Genomic DNA, 18,897 nt, shown 5'->3' with positions numbered 1-18,897 from the left:
ATACATGGTACATGATCGTCGTGGTAATTTACCTTAACAAAGAAAAATGGCATCAGAATTATAAGCCGTAATCACGGTTTACGCGAAAATTGTTATGCTTATCAAGCTGCATAAAATCTGAATAAAATAATCTTTAAATTCATGCTTTTCGCATTTGGCACAACCTGTTGAAACCGTTAGAAAATATAAAACATTCTTAATCCTCACACCATTTTCAGCATAATACTTGACTGAGCGCTCACTGTTGCATCTACAATATTGTTTGATAAAATCCTCACACCTCGCCGCATCGCAACAATGCCCAGCAAGAATCAGCATCATCGTCATCTAGCCTTGGGCTACAACTCATTTTAACCGCGCTTCCTTTCTGTTCATTTTTTTTCTCCGCAGCACATTGTCACCGGCCTCGGATGGATGGAGTTGATAAAATCGCCAGGAAGAAATTAATTTTAGCCAGCATACTGTGCGTCGTCTTCATGATAGCAGAGATAATAGGTAACTGTTGATTCTTGTCGACTCTTTCGGGGTTCCACAGTGGAGCGGATCCATAGGAAATAATTCACTATTGCCTTTACTCAAGAATTGGCGATGAGTTTCAGACTTCATCATAATTCGTGCAAGAAATGTTATTCATACATGGAATTTTTGGAAGTACTAAACAAATTCTCAAAGCTGTTTTATTAAACATGATCATACAGTCATTTACTGCTAATGGTGAACATTAATCTTAAATTCCAACCACATCATTTTTGCATTATGAAAAAAGTCTGTATATTGCATCTAGAAAGCACCTCATTTATATTTTGTTTAGTATTCCCATCGCCAATTTTTTTTAAACTATCGTTGAAATATATAACTCTCCATTTACAAGATTGTATTTGATGTGAGAGTAAAATGATTTAGATAATGATATGATGGATAATTAAGTTCGACCTGTATGATGAAAAATGTGAATTTGTGGTGTTTGACTGATTATCATCGCCTCTCACGGCAACGCAGTGAATTTACTATCCCTCATGTTCTTTTAAAGATTATGATGGAGTTGAGGTCAAATCATTATGTAACGTTAAAAATACATGTTGGATTAAATAGCGTAGTAAATATTCACCCCATTCGTTACCAACCCGATCAATAATACATAACAAAATTATAACAAGGGGAGTTATTCATTTCAGGAAAATATTGCAACAAAATGTGTTTAAAACTTGGCTGTTTAGTTGTTAAAATAACAAAAAATATATCAAAAATCTCTCTAACCGCAGCACAATTAAATTAGAGGTTGATACCTTCATATCAAAATTATAACAAACGCTGGTACGCTACAAAGACGGATTTCCATCCATAATGTAGGCAATTAACTTTGTACTAGCTATAACTATCGAACATAGATTCAAGTTATAATGGAGTTGATTACCTCCGCTTTTTTCCAATATCTTCAAAAAATGTAGGCAATTATTTTGTGTAAATATACATAACTAATGTTGTTAAAATTTTGATATGAAATAAAACTGACCGAAGACACGTTTTTATCGAATTATAACACACGTTGTTTTAAATAACAACCATTGATAGAATTGAGTTATAATTTTGTTATGTATTGCTGATCGGAAAAAGCCGTGAAAATGCCTTTCAAATAAATGATCTGATATGAAAATTATCCATCAATATTTTCCAGGAAATTCGCCCATCACTGCCTAGGCATAGGGGATTGGTCAGATGTTTTCCACAAGTTTGTTCCGCTGTGGTTGCTTTCATCTGCTCCCGAAATTTGCCCCAAATATTCACTTCGCTGCACATAAAATTAATAAATACTTCGCCCTGTAATAATCCAATGAATTGCAATTCATGCTGTGCTACGGCGTGAAACTATTTTCACGTTTCCGTCATAAGCGAGGGAGTTTTCCCCTTTTTCACCCTGTTGCGGAACTGATAGCGCAATTTGTCATTCTATCTGTTAGTTTTTGCCGCGCTTCCTCATCAAACAGTTTGGACCGTTTTTTGCTACCCTCGACTGACGTGTCTGTCTTCTTTTTGCTCGCCGCGTAGGTGGTATCTACTCCAACAGTTTGGCAATAGCAACAGATGCAGCCCATCTTCTAGCCGACCTGGCCAGCTTTATGATATCGCTGTTCGCACTCTGGGTTGCCGCGAGACCATCGACCAAGAGGTAAGGCAACGCAAATTGCTCATCTTCTTTTATTTTATTACAGCTGGCCCCCCTTCTAGTGCTCCGGGAAACATCGAGCGATGGAAAAGCTGCACGAGTGCAACATCTAGATAGCCGTCGAAAACGAGTTGATTGTTATTAAACGGGAATGAAATTGGTTGATAGTAGAACATGGCATGATGAGTTTTTCTGATGCTTATTGTAAAGATGATCTACTTTTTTAGCTTCATTGTTTGGATGCCAGATTCTAGCTTTTTGAACCAAATAACTGGATTATGACTTTGTATAAATGTTCATAATCATAAATCAATTCTAAATTTCAAAAAACTGTTTTGAGCTCTATAAAATAAATTGACTAAAAAGAGGACAATTATGTTACTTTTTTGATATTCCGTTGCTAGATCTTAGCAAATAGAAGGTTTTTAGGTGAAGAATTCAAAAAGGACAGAAAAGGTTTATCTGCCGCTTTTCTGGCATTATGGTTCATTTGTCCTCCTATCTGTCACGATACTTAATTCCTCCATAATAGATCGAGATACTCTAATATGATGTGTCTCGAAGGTATGCCTGGCATCAAGTGATCCGTATCGAATGCCACAATCTAACACACGCCAAACAAAACGTCCATTATTGAAGTTCCAGCAAAATAATTACGAGTATCATTCCACTTGTCCCACATATGTACAGTCTGATCTCGCACTATACCGCTAGAAATGGAGTGTTGAATAATTCACGTTGTAGTAAGGGGGCAAGTAAGGCAATTCTTTGGAAAATGAGTCAAGATCGTAATATGAATCAACGCAGTAGCATTTACAATCTACATGATAGTAGTGAGTTAAACAGAATCCCATGCAATAGAAATACGTGTAGTTGGAATCCATGCAAATGAGACTCGACTGTATTAGAAGCTCAACCATCTGTATCCGTGCTTCATCTTGTATCTTTCTCGTGACGGATGAATTCCCTACGGCCGTTTTTTGTGTTCGCCATTCTTGATAGGTAGCTTTTGACTTTCCCAGTTAAGTTGCCCAGGAAAAAAACTTCCAACTCGGTAGAAACTTTCGGTTACGTCGTAGAGTGAACGACCAAATAGTGGTCGTGGTAGTGACATATACATTGACAATCGTCGACAATCTACATTGTCGATAATCTGACCCACCGTAGCATGACATGACGGAAAACAGCTTTAGAATTTCGTTTTCATTTAAAATAGTCTCATAATCAGAAAAACCATTCTGATATGATGATTTGTTTAAAATATGTCAAATGCTCCATCCACAGTATGAATGAACTTTAACCAATTCTGGACTGATTTTTCCAAAGTGTCCAACTGTTGAATATTAATCATGGATGAAATTTTTCAGTGTTGATTATTACAATCATTGGAATACACCGAGCAAAATGGCTCGTAAGATTTTCAAAAGACCAATCTTATGAAAACATTTCATAAGAGTGGAGTTGTGAAAATCGTATGGTCGAGTCAAGTGCGAGACACTGAAAGTGGCCTCACGGCTAAGGAAGGAATTTTGTTTATGTACTTTAAAATACTTTAGTTGATTAGTTTAGCTTAGTCGACCGCTTCATTATTGCGTCTTCGACCCTAACAGTGGCCCGCTCTATCGCTCAGCTTTGCTCGTCTTAAGGAGGTGGGGTGTGCTGGGCCTCCCTCGACGCCACGAGCCTGTTTCGTGTTATTGTTGCTGCTCTGTAGTCACAGTCGCAATTTTCTTCTCTAACTAGTTTTTCGTTATCAAAATTGTTTGAGCAATTGTGCTGTGCTCTGTCAGCTGAATGGAATTTTCGGCTACAGATGTATGCAAAGGGTTTATACTAGAAGAAAAGAAACATGGAAGCTAAAATAAGTTTACCCTTGAGTGAGATACTGGAATCTAGGGGTCGGAATTTGGAAATTGGTTTCCGAAATAGTTTCGTTCCTGGGTAACTTGAATGGCCGACGGGTAAAAACAGGAAGTTTGAAATCATTCTGAAGATAGTGGTAGGGTCTTTTTTCATCTTTTTCCAAGTCTCTTCCGATGGCTGAAACTTGGCCAGCTTTTCAATTTAGGGTTCTATTAGAATTTCCGCAGTTAATAATTGAAAGCTTTTCTTTGCCCACCAATTGCATGAATATGTATCTTGTGTGGCAAGTACAATGAATTCAAAAAAGCCGATAAAGTTTCCCACCCGAAAACATCCTTGGTCGGATCGAGAATCGGACTCTCCATTTCCGGATTGGCAATCCTGGACGTTCGCTCGCAATGCTTATTGAAGACCTCTGGAATGGTAAGGTCCTGACTAGGATACTGATTTGAGTAGTAAATAGGTTGTCTACGATTCTGAATCATAAAACAAAGTTATCAAGCAACGGTCCCCAGAAGATCCGGAACATTCGTAAAAGTGGCCAATTCCAAAATTTCAATAGTGCAATCAATAGCTAAAGTCTTCTGTGATCCCCTAATGTCCCAGAAACGGTCCTCCGGAAGATTCGGAACATCCGTAAAATGGCCAATTCCAAAAGTTCATCCCAGAGCTTCACGATTTTTTTGTTACCATTTATTCTGGAAAATTGTGGGTGCAATCAATAGTTCAAGTCAGGGTTCGTAATGCTCACTCAATCTCAGGAGCACATGATTTTCCCTCACAAAAGTTTTCGGGGAGAAATCGCTTTTTGGGAAAGAAAAACAGCCTGGAGAGTGATAACTATTTTTCGCTCACTTCGATTGCCGCTAAACGTTAGTTTGCTCTTTTTCTTTCATATTCGAGTCTTTTCGTGAAAACATAAATGCAAATTGTAGTAGCTTATGTGGAACAAATAACATAAGGCTTTTATACAGATAGCGTGGTGGTGTGGCTAGAGTGAGCGCATCCCCACAGCTATTATTGTTACTATTCTGGGTTCGAATCCCGGCGCGGCCATACAATTTTGTAATTGTTCTGCGATAATTCTCGCGAAAAGTGAGTGAGAGGTAAAAGTAATGAAACGAAAAAGGATTTTCATCTAATAGGCAAGATTTTCGTTTATCTTCCAATGCTAATTCTAGAGAAAAGATTGATGGGTGAAAGATGATCCTCAACATAAACAACGAAACAAGATTTTCCCTTGGCCCAAAAAACGCTTGCTTTGGTCTCATTGAAATGAAAAGTCGAAACCCTGGTTCAAGTAATCTGTGACCCCCAAATGTCCCAGAAACGGTCCTCCTGGAGATCCGGTTTATTCGTAAAAGTGGTCAATTCCAAAAGTTTATCTCAGAGCATCGCGATTTTTTCGTAACCACCTATCCTGGCGAATTGTGTTTGCAATTAATAATATAAATCTTCGATACTGTACGATAATGGTACTCCGGAAGACCCGGAACATCCGTGAAAGTGGCCAATTCCAAAAATAATCTATGGAGGAACTTCCGGATTCATCCGGAAGAACTTCCTTGTGAATTTCTGGAGGAATTCCCGGAAGAACTTTCGGAAGAACTTTCGGAGGAGTTCCCGGAGCAGCTCCCCGAGGAATTACTTGATGATATTCTGGAGTAATTTGCGGAGGAATTCTCAGAATTCTCAGAAGAACTTCTAGAGAAATGCCTTTAGGAACTTTCCGAGGGATACTTGATGATTTGTGGACGAACTTCCGGAAGAAGTTCTTGAAGAAGTTCCAGAGGAGCTTCTGGAGAAGCTTCGGAGGAATTCAAGGAGAAACGCCGCCACGCCGCCATCGCTGGCTAATGATGATCTATTACGCTAACTGTTGGAATTGGCCTCTTTTACGGATGTTCCGGATTTTACGAAGAAATACGCTCACTGCTGAAAAAATCACAAAAATAAATAACAAATCAAATACCTTTTCTTTGCCTTGTTTTTGATGGGATGGAAATGAAAGCTATGAGATGAAGTGCCGAACCGTTCCCCTATTTGTCATATTTGATTTAATTGATTGAATTGACAACGGGCAAATTGTGGCAGTCACTCTCATACGCATAGCAAAGTGCAAGTAATGAACTTTAAATTAATACCTGAACTGTAGAGTTGTAAGCGAATGTAAGGAATGTTTCATCAAAAACCATTTCCTACTATGTAAGATAGAAATCAATCACCCATCACAAGGAGTTGATGACCCAATGCACCATGCGTCTCCATATGTGTGTATGCTTGTCAGGGATTGAATCCTAAAGAAAAAGAGCAAGTCTCTCACTTATCTCTGTATACATATACGATATGTAGCATCCCGCGAGAAACTTTTTTCGCAAGCTGTCTTGATAGAGAACTGATTCGGGATGTTATATCCCATGATAAATTTCTTTTAGAAAGCTCCAAATGTAGGGAGAACTGGCTCTGATGATGCAATTCAACTTGTTCTACACAGCTGTGCAGTAACCAACACGAAAGGAGCGAAAACAAAGCGAGAATCACCATTTTTCTGTGGGGGCTGCCTATCGCACTTGTATACAAGTTTGATAAATTTGTTATCATGGCTTATTATGATTCGGAACAGTTTTTGCCTCTCTTTTATCGTTGTTCGTTATCTATTGAGAGCGATTTCTGCAAACCCTGATGCTTGTTCATCGAACATATTCAAAACTTGTTGGCATAAAGAGAAAATAAATCTTTAAAAGTAATGAAATTACGAAGTTGGTGTCTTCGACAAAGTCTTTCAGGAGAACTTTTGCTACAACTCTCGTGAAGACGTATACCTTCCATATTGTAAAGTGGGAGAATAAATTTTTCATCTCACTTTCAGGGGGATTGATCATAAAGCTGAATACATCCAAAGAAGCACATCGAATTACTGAAAAAATGTCTCGAAGACGCCATTACGCTAAATCACATAATAAAGGTACTATTAAATAAACGCGCTAAAAGCCACTGTGTGCCGGTCCGAAAATCGACGGCAGCGGCGTTTGTCAGAATTTTGGTCGGCGGCGGCGGCGTTTTCGTTTTGGAAAACCATTTTATCCGGCGGGCGATGGCATGAATCGGCGTAGAATTTTTTTTTCGTTCGTTTCTTAATAAGAATCTTTTAGCTTTCGCCGGAAAAAATCTGATGAACTCCTCCCGAAAATTCTCTGAGCTACTACTTTGTTGTTCTGCGATTTCTTTGGAATTTCCAGGGTAATTTGTTTGGTATTTCCGTCAAAAACTTTTTGAAATTTACATGGAAAAAAAATCACAAAAAATGTTCCAAGTTTCTACAAGAAAATGTTCGGAAAATCCATGGAAAGTTTTTTTTTGAGTATTCTTCGAAATTCACGCAGAAGATGCTTCAAAATGTGAACATAAACAAAAAAACGGATTTCAACAGCAAATTGTTCCAAATTATAGTACAGGCCGGACTCGATTATTCGGAGGCTCGATTAACCGGAGGCTCGATTATCCGGGGCTCAATTAACCGGAGAAAATGGCTCTATTATCCGGAGTAATATTTTTACCTATCTTAGAAAAATAGAAATCTTATCTTTGTGTATCCGTAACGTATCCAATATGTGCAAGACATGATAGTGACTTTCTCGCTTTCTTAAGGAAGCATCCATAAATTACGTAACGCTTAGAGGGGGGAGGGAGTGTTGCCCAAAGTGTTACAATCCATACAAAAATTTGCAATGATTCATACAAAAAGTGTGATATAGGGGGAAGGGGGGTTGAAAATGACCAAGTTTTGCGTTACGTAGTTAATGGATCCCCCCCAATGGACAAATTACGTAACGCTTTATTTAAAAAAAAAATAATTCATCAGCGGTGGTCCATGTCAAGGAGCTAGACGTTACTAAGGTTGCGCAGATCAGCGCTGCGTGCCACTAGTCGTTGCGCAAGATCGGTGGGAGAGTGAAAGAGACTACTAGTGGCACGCAGCGCTGATCTGCGCCACCTTAGTAAAGTCTAGCTCATTGGGTCCATGTATGGATTAAAACACCAGTTCCATGTTCATAGTAACAACAAATGGCGCTGAAAAATCCTTGTGTTTAGGGAACATCCGTGAATTACGTAACGCTTAGAGGGGGAGGGGGGTTTCCTGAAATGTGACAATCCTTAAAAAAAATTTAAATACTTCATACAAAAAGTATGACATAGGGGAGAGAGGGGGAATGTCGGGGAATGACCCGGTGAAAATGATTCCTGATAGGGATCCACAGGGGACAAGAAGGCGAGGTGCGAAGAGTGCAAGGTGGATTGATTTGAGGCCCTTCCGTGGACTACAAAGTTGGCGACGTGCAACTACAAACCGAGCTGAATGTACACCTGTGTTCAGAATAATAGCAGCGGAAGCCGTTTTTCATACAAAATGGTCAACTTTGACAAGCTGTAACTTTGTACCCGGATGACCGATTGAGCTGAAATTTTGGCAGTGAACTACAAATATGTTGAAATTTACACATACTAAGTATCATTTTTTTTTCGAATGACGCGTTAAAAAATTACGCACTAGGTCAAATTGTTCAAAAAATAGCAGTTTTTATTTTTGATATATTGGCCAATTCAAATGTCAAATTCCAAAATTTGTATTTTTTAAATTATAAACTTAGTGTCTCGCAGCACCTGAATTCAAATTGATAACATTCCAATTAATTGTTTTCCTGATATTTAAAAAAAAACTGCTATTATTTTGAACAATTTGACCTAGTGCGTAATTTTGAACGCGTCATTCGAAAAGAATAATACTGAGTATGTGTAAATTTCAACATATTTGTAGTTCACTGTCAAAATTTCAGCTCAATCGGTCATCAGGGTACCAAGTTACAGCTTGCCAAAGTTGACCATTTTGTATGAAAAACGGCTTCTACTGCTATGATTCTGAACTCAGGTGTAGATGAATTTTATGTATTGCAGAGGCCTTAGTTTGCATAAATCAAATAAAATAAATTCGGATGTTAGAAATTCAAATGGTGCTATGCTATGAAATTAATTATTTTTTGTTTTATTTCATGGAGGTTCCGGAATTTTCGGAAGGCCACGACATGTATAAGCCACAACATCAAATGCATCTGAAAAATCTTGATGCTTAACGATAAAATTTAGAAGTTTTCTTTTTTTGGATCCTCCACACGATGGTTAGAGGTATGCGCCGTCGCCGCCGACAGCTTATGGCAATCCCATTGAAACTCCAGATTTCTCGTGAAAAAAGCTAATTTTCTTCAAAATTCCATAAATTTTTCGTTGAAAAATCGAAAAAGCTTGGCCCTGGCTTGACATAAAAGGCCCATTTGACCGTAATGAACACATGGCCGAAAGTGTCGTTTGCCCGAACTGCCGAAAAAAATCGTTTGACCGAAAATGTTGCTTGATCGGACGAGGTGACATAAGTTCGAAAACGGTTTGGACGAAAATGTTATTTGGCTGAAAGCGACGTACGGGTGAAGATCATACGGCCGAACAGATAATTTGGCCATACAATATGTTTACTCCGACAGTTCATTTATTCAAAAATGGCGTTTTGCCGAACGGGTTGACGTTTTCCGCCATATAATCCGATGACAGTCGAATAACATTTTCGACCAAATTATCCTTCCTGCTAAACTACCGTTTCGTACAAATGGAATTTTCGACGACAATGTCTATTCGACCAAACGACCTGTTAGATCATATGGCTTTTCCAGTTTCGTTGTACCGTCAAACGGTTTTCCACATAATAACCGTATCGAACAAAAGTAATTCGGCTAGATAGCTTTCGGCTTAACGTATTATTCGCCCAAGTGGTATTCGACTTTCCACTTTCCACCGAATGATTTTCAACCAAACAACCCTTCGTCTTTTGAAAATTTTCTCGTAGAATTTCCGAAGAATTACTAATGGACAACATAAAAATTTCACGTAGAGATCCAAAGAAATTCCGAAAAAAATCCAGTTGAAATTCTTTTGGAAACGTAACAGTTTTTATTAAACAGTAACAGTTTTTGTTAAACTTAAAAAAAATCACAAGCAAATTCTGTTTACAGGAAACTCAGGAAAATTCTCGACGAAAAAAAAATCGTAGCGTGCCCGGTGGCACAGGCAAACTTCTAAATTATGAAAATTTCATTGAAATTCCGGTGAAATCTTTAGAGCATTTCCTGTTGAAAGTTCGAAAAACTTCTGGGACAGTTCATTAGATTTTTCTAGCGAAATAAAAAGATTCTCCCGTTAATGTCTTAAAAATATCCTCAAAAAAAAACTTTATGCCGACCAAAATTATGACAAACGCCGCCGCAGACGATTTTCGGATCGGCGCTGATCTCTAACGGAAGTCAGAACCCATGAACGGACCAACGGGATATTTTATCAGATTTTATATAACTAGAATATTACTAGATTATTTGAGCGAAGATTAAATTTTCAGCGACAACAAAAATGGCTCGATTATCCAGAGTGAAATTTACACTCCGGATAATCGAGTCCGGCCCTGTAGTAAATCCTTTGGAACTTGCACGAAATATTTCAAAATTTCTTTGAAATTTTTTTCGGAATTTCCACAGTGGATTTTACGAAATTTCAATTATAATTGTTCAGAATGTTTACGTGATTTTTTTTAAATGTTTATGGAAAACTCTTCGGTTTCTCAAAAATAAAAAATAAATCTATATTTTGAAGGAATTTCTTTGGATTTCTACAGGGAACTCTATATTATATAGTCCGTAAGAAATTCCTCGGAAATTCAATGTAAATTATTAAAAAAAGAGGAAGAGTCGTTTGGCCGAAAATCCATTTGGCCGAATAATACGTTAAATCGAAAATCATCCAGCCGAATTGCATTAGGCCGAAATGAACGTTTTGGCGGAACGGTTATTCAACGGAAAACAGTTTGGCTAAAAATTTCATTTGGACAAAGCGACATACGGCCGAATATGTAATGTGGTTACAACAGCACTCTTCTCTAACACGTCGTTTGGCTGAAATGGTCGTTTGGCAGAAAAGGTTATAAGGCTGAAAATGTCGTCTGGTCGAAATGGTTGTTTGACAGAAAGCGGCTTTTGGCCAAAAATGTCATTTGATCCTACGCCCAATTATTGATTACTGAATACGTACTATGGTTGAACATGTCTACCCGTTTGGCCAAATAGCATGGCCTTTCTGCCAAACGATTATTTCGTTATAAAATTGTCGGCCAGATGGCTTTCGGCCAAATAGCCCTACCTGTCGTTTGGCCGAAAAAGATTCGGCGAAAAGCCATTTATTCAAATGCCTTTTGGATGAATAACACGTTAGGCCTAAAATCATCTAGCCAAATTGCATTAGGCTAAATTAAACGTTTGTTCGAAACGGTATTAGTTCAAAAATGGTTTGACCGAAAATCACATTTGGCCTGAAGCGACAAACATCCTAAAGGCTCATTCGGTCGATCTGGTAATTTGACCGAAATGGTCGTTTGGCCGAAAAAGTCATTTAACCGAATAGATCATTTGGCCGAAAATGTCGTTTGGTAAAAATAGTCGTTTGGCAGAAAGACAATAGGCCCGAAAATTTCCTTTCTGCAAAACAACGATTTCGACCAAACGGAATTTTCTGCCAAATGGCCTATTGGGCTGACCGGCTTTTAGGGCAAAATGATCGATTTAGCTGAACAACCATTTTTAGCATTAGCATTAGCATTAGCATTGTTACGGTGTAATTCGTAGATTGGACACTAGTGATACTCATGTTTTACTTTTGAGATCCTTATCTAGAATGCTATCAGAAATCAAGAAGGGGAGTGGTCCTTGATTCCAGTCTTTAACAAAAATAACAAAAGCATGAGGATCATTACTCCTGGCCACGCCCATCTTCACCGTAACTAGGGAGAGGAAGGAAGTGTTGATGCGGTACTTACTTAACGAGAGGCCACCGACTTAGCGACACCCTCATAAATACCACGGAGTTGGATAATGAGGAAGGTATTCGTTGGGTCAGGATTTGTCTGTAGCTGGCAATGTAACCGTGGATCTTACCCCGTAACACACCACGTAAAGGTGTCTACTAAGGTGGCTCAAAAAACACTTTTTCAAATTTTTTGATGGGCCGCCCTCTTATTCGGTTCTATTTGATGCCCTGATGCTCTGGACAAAATTTCAGCCAAATCGGTCAACGTTTGGGCAGTGCTAAACTTGTTGGAAGTTTATATGGAAAAATGTATGCAGAAACATCCAAAAACAGTGATTTGCAGTTGGACGGCACAATTTACTATCAAGAACCATGATACTCATTCAGTTCTTGTAAAATAAAATACAGAATGTTATGCTGAAAACCGCGAGAAGATTAGAGTTGAATACGCAAAGATATTAGCATTTTACTGGAGTGTTGTAAGGGTGAATTTATTTCTTTTCAAAGGTAAAAGAAACGAAATTTGCTCAAACCCCACTGCAGAGAAATGCTAATAACTTAGCTGGACAAACTCGAATCTTCTCGTTTTCTGCATAACATTCTGTATTAAATTCTCTAAGATCTGAATGAGTATCATAGTTCTTCATCGTAAGTTGTGTAGTCCAGCTGCAATTTACTGTTTTTGGATGTTTCTGCATACATTTTTCCATATAAACTTCCAACGAGTTTAGCACCGCCCAAACGTTGACCGATTTGGCTGAAATTTTGTCCAGAGCATCAGGGCATCAAATAGAACCAACTAAGAGGGCGGCCCATCGAAAAAATTGAACAAAGTTTTTCCCATACTAATTTGAGCCACCCTAGTGTCTACCCATCGGATCGATTTAGCTGAACGACCCTTCAGCCAAATTCTCATTCTGGTCAAATTAATCTGTCTGCCACACGACAATTACGGCCAATTGAGCTATTCGACCAACCCTTTTTGTTCGGCCGAAAGAACTGTTCGACCAAATGACATTTTCTGCAAAAAAAAAAACTTTAGCTAGGGTTACCGGAGGAAATATAGGCATAGTATAAAATGTTGGCTCATCCCGCAAATAAACCAATCATGTAGCGATAGAAAATTATTTTGTAGGGAAATATCTATCACCGCTGCTTCAGAAAAGTGTATCGAGCACATTTTAGTTACACTACTTCATTTTTTTTTGGCTTTCAATGGGAAATCCTTCAAAATTTGCACTCGATGATTGTTTTCACGGGGAGTTTTTAGAAATTATTTATATTTCTACGAAAAATTCTCTGGAATTTTAACGTAATGTTCTAGGGATCAATTGTAAAAATCTACGGGAATTCCACTCAAACTTCGGAATTTCCAGGGAAAACTCTGCGGACTCCTTCAAATTTGAATCGGCGTAGAAAATTATGGTCCACTGGCGTGACAAATTTCAAACGGCAGCAGGCCGATGCAAAAAATTCGGCGGCGGGGGCCAAAAACTGTCGGCGGCGGCGGCGCACACCTCTATTTTTCTTGTCTGTACGGACTGTACTGACTTGGATGGCTACTGCAAACTTGGATCAAACATCTGAACATAGTTTTCCGGCAAAACTGATTTGGCTGATGTGTACAACACTTGATAGAAGTATTGAGATTCTAAGGATGATAGAGCTGACCAAACACGCAACACCTAATCTGAAGATGAATGCATGTATTAGATAAATAGCAAATAAAATCGTATTAGGATTGCATATGAAGTGAAAACCTCGTTGGTGACCCTAGACGGTTGATGATCATCGGAAGCAAGATGATGCACTTTTTTGGAATTAATTTGGGATTTGGGCGTAACTTTTTTGTAAACGAACATTATTTGATGGATTCCGTAGAATGTGGCTTTTCCCTTATCCGATAGAGGAAAGCTTATTCTGTCGGATAGACACCGTGGTTTACTCAAATAATGCTCTCTTCAGCAGGTATTCGCCTTCCAACGTTTGTATGCAAAATCGTGTACGCCTAAATCGTAAATCGGTCTCGATTCGTTGTTCCAATATTGAAAACCAGGGCGCAATTAGAAAATTTGGCTTGTAGGAGGACGACATTATCACAATCGCACGTGTTGTTGAGCAGCGATGAAAGTTTTTCTTCCTACTATGGCGAGAATTGGCTTTACCAACCAAAAGCTCTATAAAGACGAAGTTGATGGTGGTCTTAGTGGTGTTGATGCTGAGTTAGCGCTTTATTTTTATTACCAGATTAAGGCCGGAGTGGCCTGTGCAGTACACAAAAGTCTTCTCCATGGCTGCACGTCGCCAACTACGCAGTCTGCGGAGGGTCTGCAAATCGTCCTCCACCTGATCGATTCACCTTGCCCGCTGTGCAACTCGCGTTCATGTTCCCGTCGGATCGTTGTCGAGAACCATTTTCACCGGATCACTGTCCGACATTCTGGCTACGTGCCCGGCCCACCACAGTCTTTAGATTTTCGCGGTGTGAACGATGGATGGTTCTCCCAACAGCTGATGCAACTCGTGGTTTATACGCCTCTTCCACGTACCGTCCGCCATATACACTCCACCATAGATGGTACGCAGCACTTTCCTTTCGAAAACTTTCAGTGCGCGTTGGTCCTCCACGAGAGTCCGTAGAGAACTACCGGTTTAATAAGCGGTTTGTAGATAGTCGGTTTGGTACGGCGACGAACTCTATTCGATCGGAGCGTTTTGCGGAGCCCAAAGTACATACGATTCCCTGCCATGGTGCGTCTCCGAATTTCTCTGCTGGTATTGTTATCGGAGGTCGCCAGTGAGCCGAGTGAGTAAGCACTTGATGGGGATTAAATGGATGGCGTTTCGTTAGAATTCCCTCATAAACTTAGCGAATGAATCGAACCACCCTCACCTGAGTAAGGTCTGAACGCAGTGTAACAGTAAGCACACGAGGTGGTCAGTATAACACCCACAGAAGGTATTTGACACCACACAAGTGAGGACACCTGAGAAAAACTCCACCAGCGCGTATAAAAGGGGAGTACGATGAAAAAGTGCTTTAACGCTTGTAATTGCGTTAATTTCCAAATTAATGAGCAAAAAACTTATGTTTGAACCTAACATATTTGATGTTTATATATCTGAATATATCATTTTCAAAAAGAAAGCATAACCTATTAGTACATTACTTTTCCAAGGGTAATATAATCTAGAGGCTCTTGCCTCACAACAATGTTGATGAAAGACAAGTACCTCAGTTGTTCTCGTGATTCCATCAGTTATGCGTTACAAGTCCTCCGGCAAATTTATCTCCTATTTTACCGAAAGGCTAAAAAAAGGATTCTTGGAAAAACATCAGCCCTCTTGCCCTCTGAATGACGAACGGAATGGAGCACGGAGGAGAGAGTGAACGGATTCCATGCTGCCGTTCTTCCATGGTTCTTTTCCTCGAACAATGGAAATTTTGCTACTGTACTCAGCCACATGTGAAACGGATGTGTCGCTTTGGCTCCGACCTCTAAAGTGCATGTGGGGGAAGCTGTGCAAAACATATATCATTGGAGATTTTTCGTGTTGTTTCCTTTGTCGTTTCTTTTGGTTTCACTAGAAACCACTTACCGCATTCACAGTGATCTTGAAAAATATTCACAGCAAATCTTAAACAATAAAATTGTCAACCAAATTATGCGAGCTTTTCAAAGATTCTGCTAACATTCGACTCGAAAACGATGTCAGGAGTGCGGTTTCTCATCAAAGTTTATCTGTGCCATCAACGCTGATTCCACAACCATGCACCTCCATCGGATCGCGTATTCTAAAGACGAACATGTTCGCTCTGAAATAAACTCAAAACGCCACGTGAAGCGAACTTTAATAATAAGTTTTCGAAATTATCAGTTTAAGCAAACAATCGTACTGTCGCAGTTGTATTTTGAACATGTTTCCCTAACGAACGGCATTGTGTACTGGTGAGAGCCAGACCCGGAGCTTAATCCCTGAACTTTGCGTCGAAAGCCAATTTGGCGTATGAAGGAAATAGGATTGCATTTGTATCCTGAGTGGCTCAACTGTTTTTTTGTGTTGTTGTTGCTGTTGTTCGTTGATTTTTCCTACCCCTAGCTTAGAAGCGAGAGAGCTCCGCGTTGGATGTGACTTTTTGAACTTCTTCGAGCTTTTTTTTGCTGTCGCCGACCTCGTTGTTACTCTCTGCGAAGGTTGCGGGCCAATTGTTCGATAACGAACGCTCGCTCACGCTTGTGTATCCTGCACTAGAAAGCAGGCAACTGAAATTGTCGGCTTATTGCTTATTGTTTTGCTTTGTTATGCAGGTTGTCGTTCGGATGGCACCGGGCAGAGGTGATCGGCGCCTTGACGTCGGTGCTGATGATTTGGGTCGTGACTGCAATCCTGTTCTATCTGGCGGTGCTGAGGACAATCAATCAGGACTTCGAGGTGGATGGTCAAGCCATGCTGATTACTTCCGGACTGGGGATTCTGGTGAATGTCATGTGAGTATTGGAAGGATTTTGCATTGATTGTTGCACAGCATTTGATCCATTGAGGATCGCATTGGTGATATAACTTTTGAGGGAGTAACTAAGTTGTAACATGGATTTATGTTATAGTTAAAATGATTTGAACTGAATTCTGCATGCATGTTTATCCTAAATGTTCAGTAAGCATCATCAGTTATTCATTATCCTATCTTTTTTACGAATTTTTCTATATCCTGTCGTCCGATCTTTCATATTTTATCATACGTTAAAAATACAATCAATATAAATAATTATCGACAATGCGACCCATTCACCTTTCAATATTATTTTTCTCCTTTCCTATATTGTAAGCCTTTTTTAATGAAAAGCAGCCTCGCTAGATAATTTATTCAGAAATTCGTTCTTTCATCTGTTCATTTCTTCTTTTTCCATCTTCTTTTTCAAAATGAAAATTTCTTTCGTAACTTACTCATTTTTTGACAGTAACAAAATTGTTCAATTATTTTTTCATTGTCAAGTTTGTTTAACAGTAAGTAAAATTAATCTACATATGCAGCAATTGATAAACCATGATGAACTTGTTTTTTTAATTGGGTTGATCTTCTGCCCAGGTATTCTCTCAAAAGGTATTATATCAGGCTCGAAATCAATTGTTTCACTTACAGAACTTTATTGTAAAACTATGTGCTTACTCGAGTCGGATACCTAAATAATCAAGCAATAAACCCGGCGTTTCACCGTTTCGGTACACCCAGCCAGGATTATACCCTCGTAAGCCATACTGCCAAGTCCGTCGCAAGCCTTGCGATTGATGCTTTCAATTCGCGATGGAAAGAGCACAAGAAAAAATTACCCACATAGTCGAGTTCAACAGATTATCTCACACAGCCCATGCATGGCGGCTCAGCTTGGGTTGGCTGGTTTGACACTTCGTTGAGCGTGAGGTTCGTGGACCTTGTTGTATCCTCATCTGAGCACACACCAAGTGCTTTGTATGCTGTTCTATCGACATGGCGATGAGTTTTTTTTTGTAATTTTCTGTTATCAACGCATACTCGCTATTGCCTTCATATACCGAGGGTAAAAGCCAGGGTGATTGGACGTCACTGAACAATGTGTGGCAGTTGAAGCGTGATTTGTGACGAGAGAATATTACTTTTTAATTACAAAGCTTGGAGCCAATATTCGTTGGATGATAAAAATCAAATTAATTCAGCTAGTGATGTTGATGTCTTTCTCGTTGATGGCAAAACAAATCATGCAACTAAACAAGATTTTTTCTCCCAGCACATGTTGTACAAACTTTTTATTTAGATTCGCCCAATGCAATAAAATACAATTAGGTAAGCTAAGTCGATTGGGGGCTGTCCATAAACCACGTAGACTCTTAAGAGGGAGGGGGTGTCTACGTTAGTCTACGAATGAGGACGAGTTCACTTGTTTAATTTTTGTTTACGTTTTTTCCGTTTTTTTTATAAATAAATAATCTCTTGAATTTCTTCTGAAAAATCTAATGAGTTTCACTGAAGTAATAGTCTGAACTTCGGCTTAAAGCTATCCTGGAGTTCACCAAGAAATTCTTCTGTTTTGAGCAGGAAATATCTATTCGATTTTTTTTTTCAAAAACTCCATATGGATTTTATTGCAGATTCTACTAGAATATCTTTTGATTTTTGACAGGAACTTTTTTGGATACTACAAGTAATTCTGTAGAATTTTCACGGGAAATTCTTTGGAGCTTCAAAGGAAGCATTTTTAAATATCCAAGAAAAAGTCTTTGGAAATTCGCCAAAATTTCAACTAAAAATTCTCCATAGTTTCCACGAAAAATTGTTCGGGAAATTCTTTGGAACGTCCACGTTTTTTTTTTAAATTACCTTATGATATTGCTCAAAATTAAAAAAAAAATCGAGGAAACCATTCTAAAATTCCACGGGAAATATTTCGGAATGTCCGGTTAAACCTAAAATTACCTCGGGAAATAATTCTAAGTTTTCACGGAAAATTATTCGGAATTTAGATTGGGATTTCTTGGGAATTCAACGAATGATTATTCAACGGGATATTGCATGGAATTTTCAAGGAAAGCATCGGAATTTTCGCGGATAGTTCTTTGAAGTATTGACGGGAAATTTTAAAGGTTATCAATTGGGAAATTCTAAGAAATTTCCACGAAAAACTTATTGGAATGTAGACTTGACATTCTCGGAAATCCAACTTGAAATTCTGATAATTCTTCGGTTTTCTTTAAATTTAAACCGGTGATGAGAATTATAGGTCAGATGCGTGACATATTTTAAACAGCGGCAAAAGTGTCAGCATCGGTGCCGCACACCTCTAGGAGGAATTGAATAGAACAGAAATTAAATCATTTATCTTCTATATTCGAGACCTGTAGACAGAGGATTAAATTTGATTTTGTTTTGTTGGATTTTGTTCAGTTTGTTATGTTTGAAATTTAAGTTTTATGTTCACATACTGAAATGGATTTGAATA

At 38.8% G+C, this 18,897-nt stretch overlaps 1 protein-coding gene across 7 annotated transcripts in view; it reads left to right on the top strand.

Moving 5' to 3' along the window:
- LOC134212931 (proton-coupled zinc antiporter SLC30A2-like) overlaps positions 1-18,897 on the top strand; it is a 110,591-nt gene that overhangs the window by 57,864 nt on the left and 33,830 nt on the right. For all 7 annotated transcript variants that reach the window (XM_062691278.1, XM_062691282.1, XM_062691281.1 and 4 more), the window contains 3 exons: positions 391-495; positions 2,047-2,167; positions 16,234-16,413. In XM_062691278.1, coding sequence (XP_062547262.1) covers positions 391-495; positions 2,047-2,167; positions 16,234-16,413 — 406 coding nt within the window. The remainder of the gene's footprint in view (positions 1-390; positions 496-2,046; positions 2,168-16,233; positions 16,414-18,897) is intronic.

This window comes from Armigeres subalbatus, chromosome 2 (genome assembly GCF_024139115.2).
Source record: "Armigeres subalbatus isolate Guangzhou_Male chromosome 2, GZ_Asu_2, whole genome shotgun sequence".
NCBI classification, from domain to species: Eukaryota; Metazoa; Arthropoda; class Insecta; order Diptera; family Culicidae; genus Armigeres; species Armigeres subalbatus.
The sequence above is the reverse complement of the archived record's forward strand: the minus strand, read 5'-3'. Positions and strand labels throughout refer to the sequence as shown.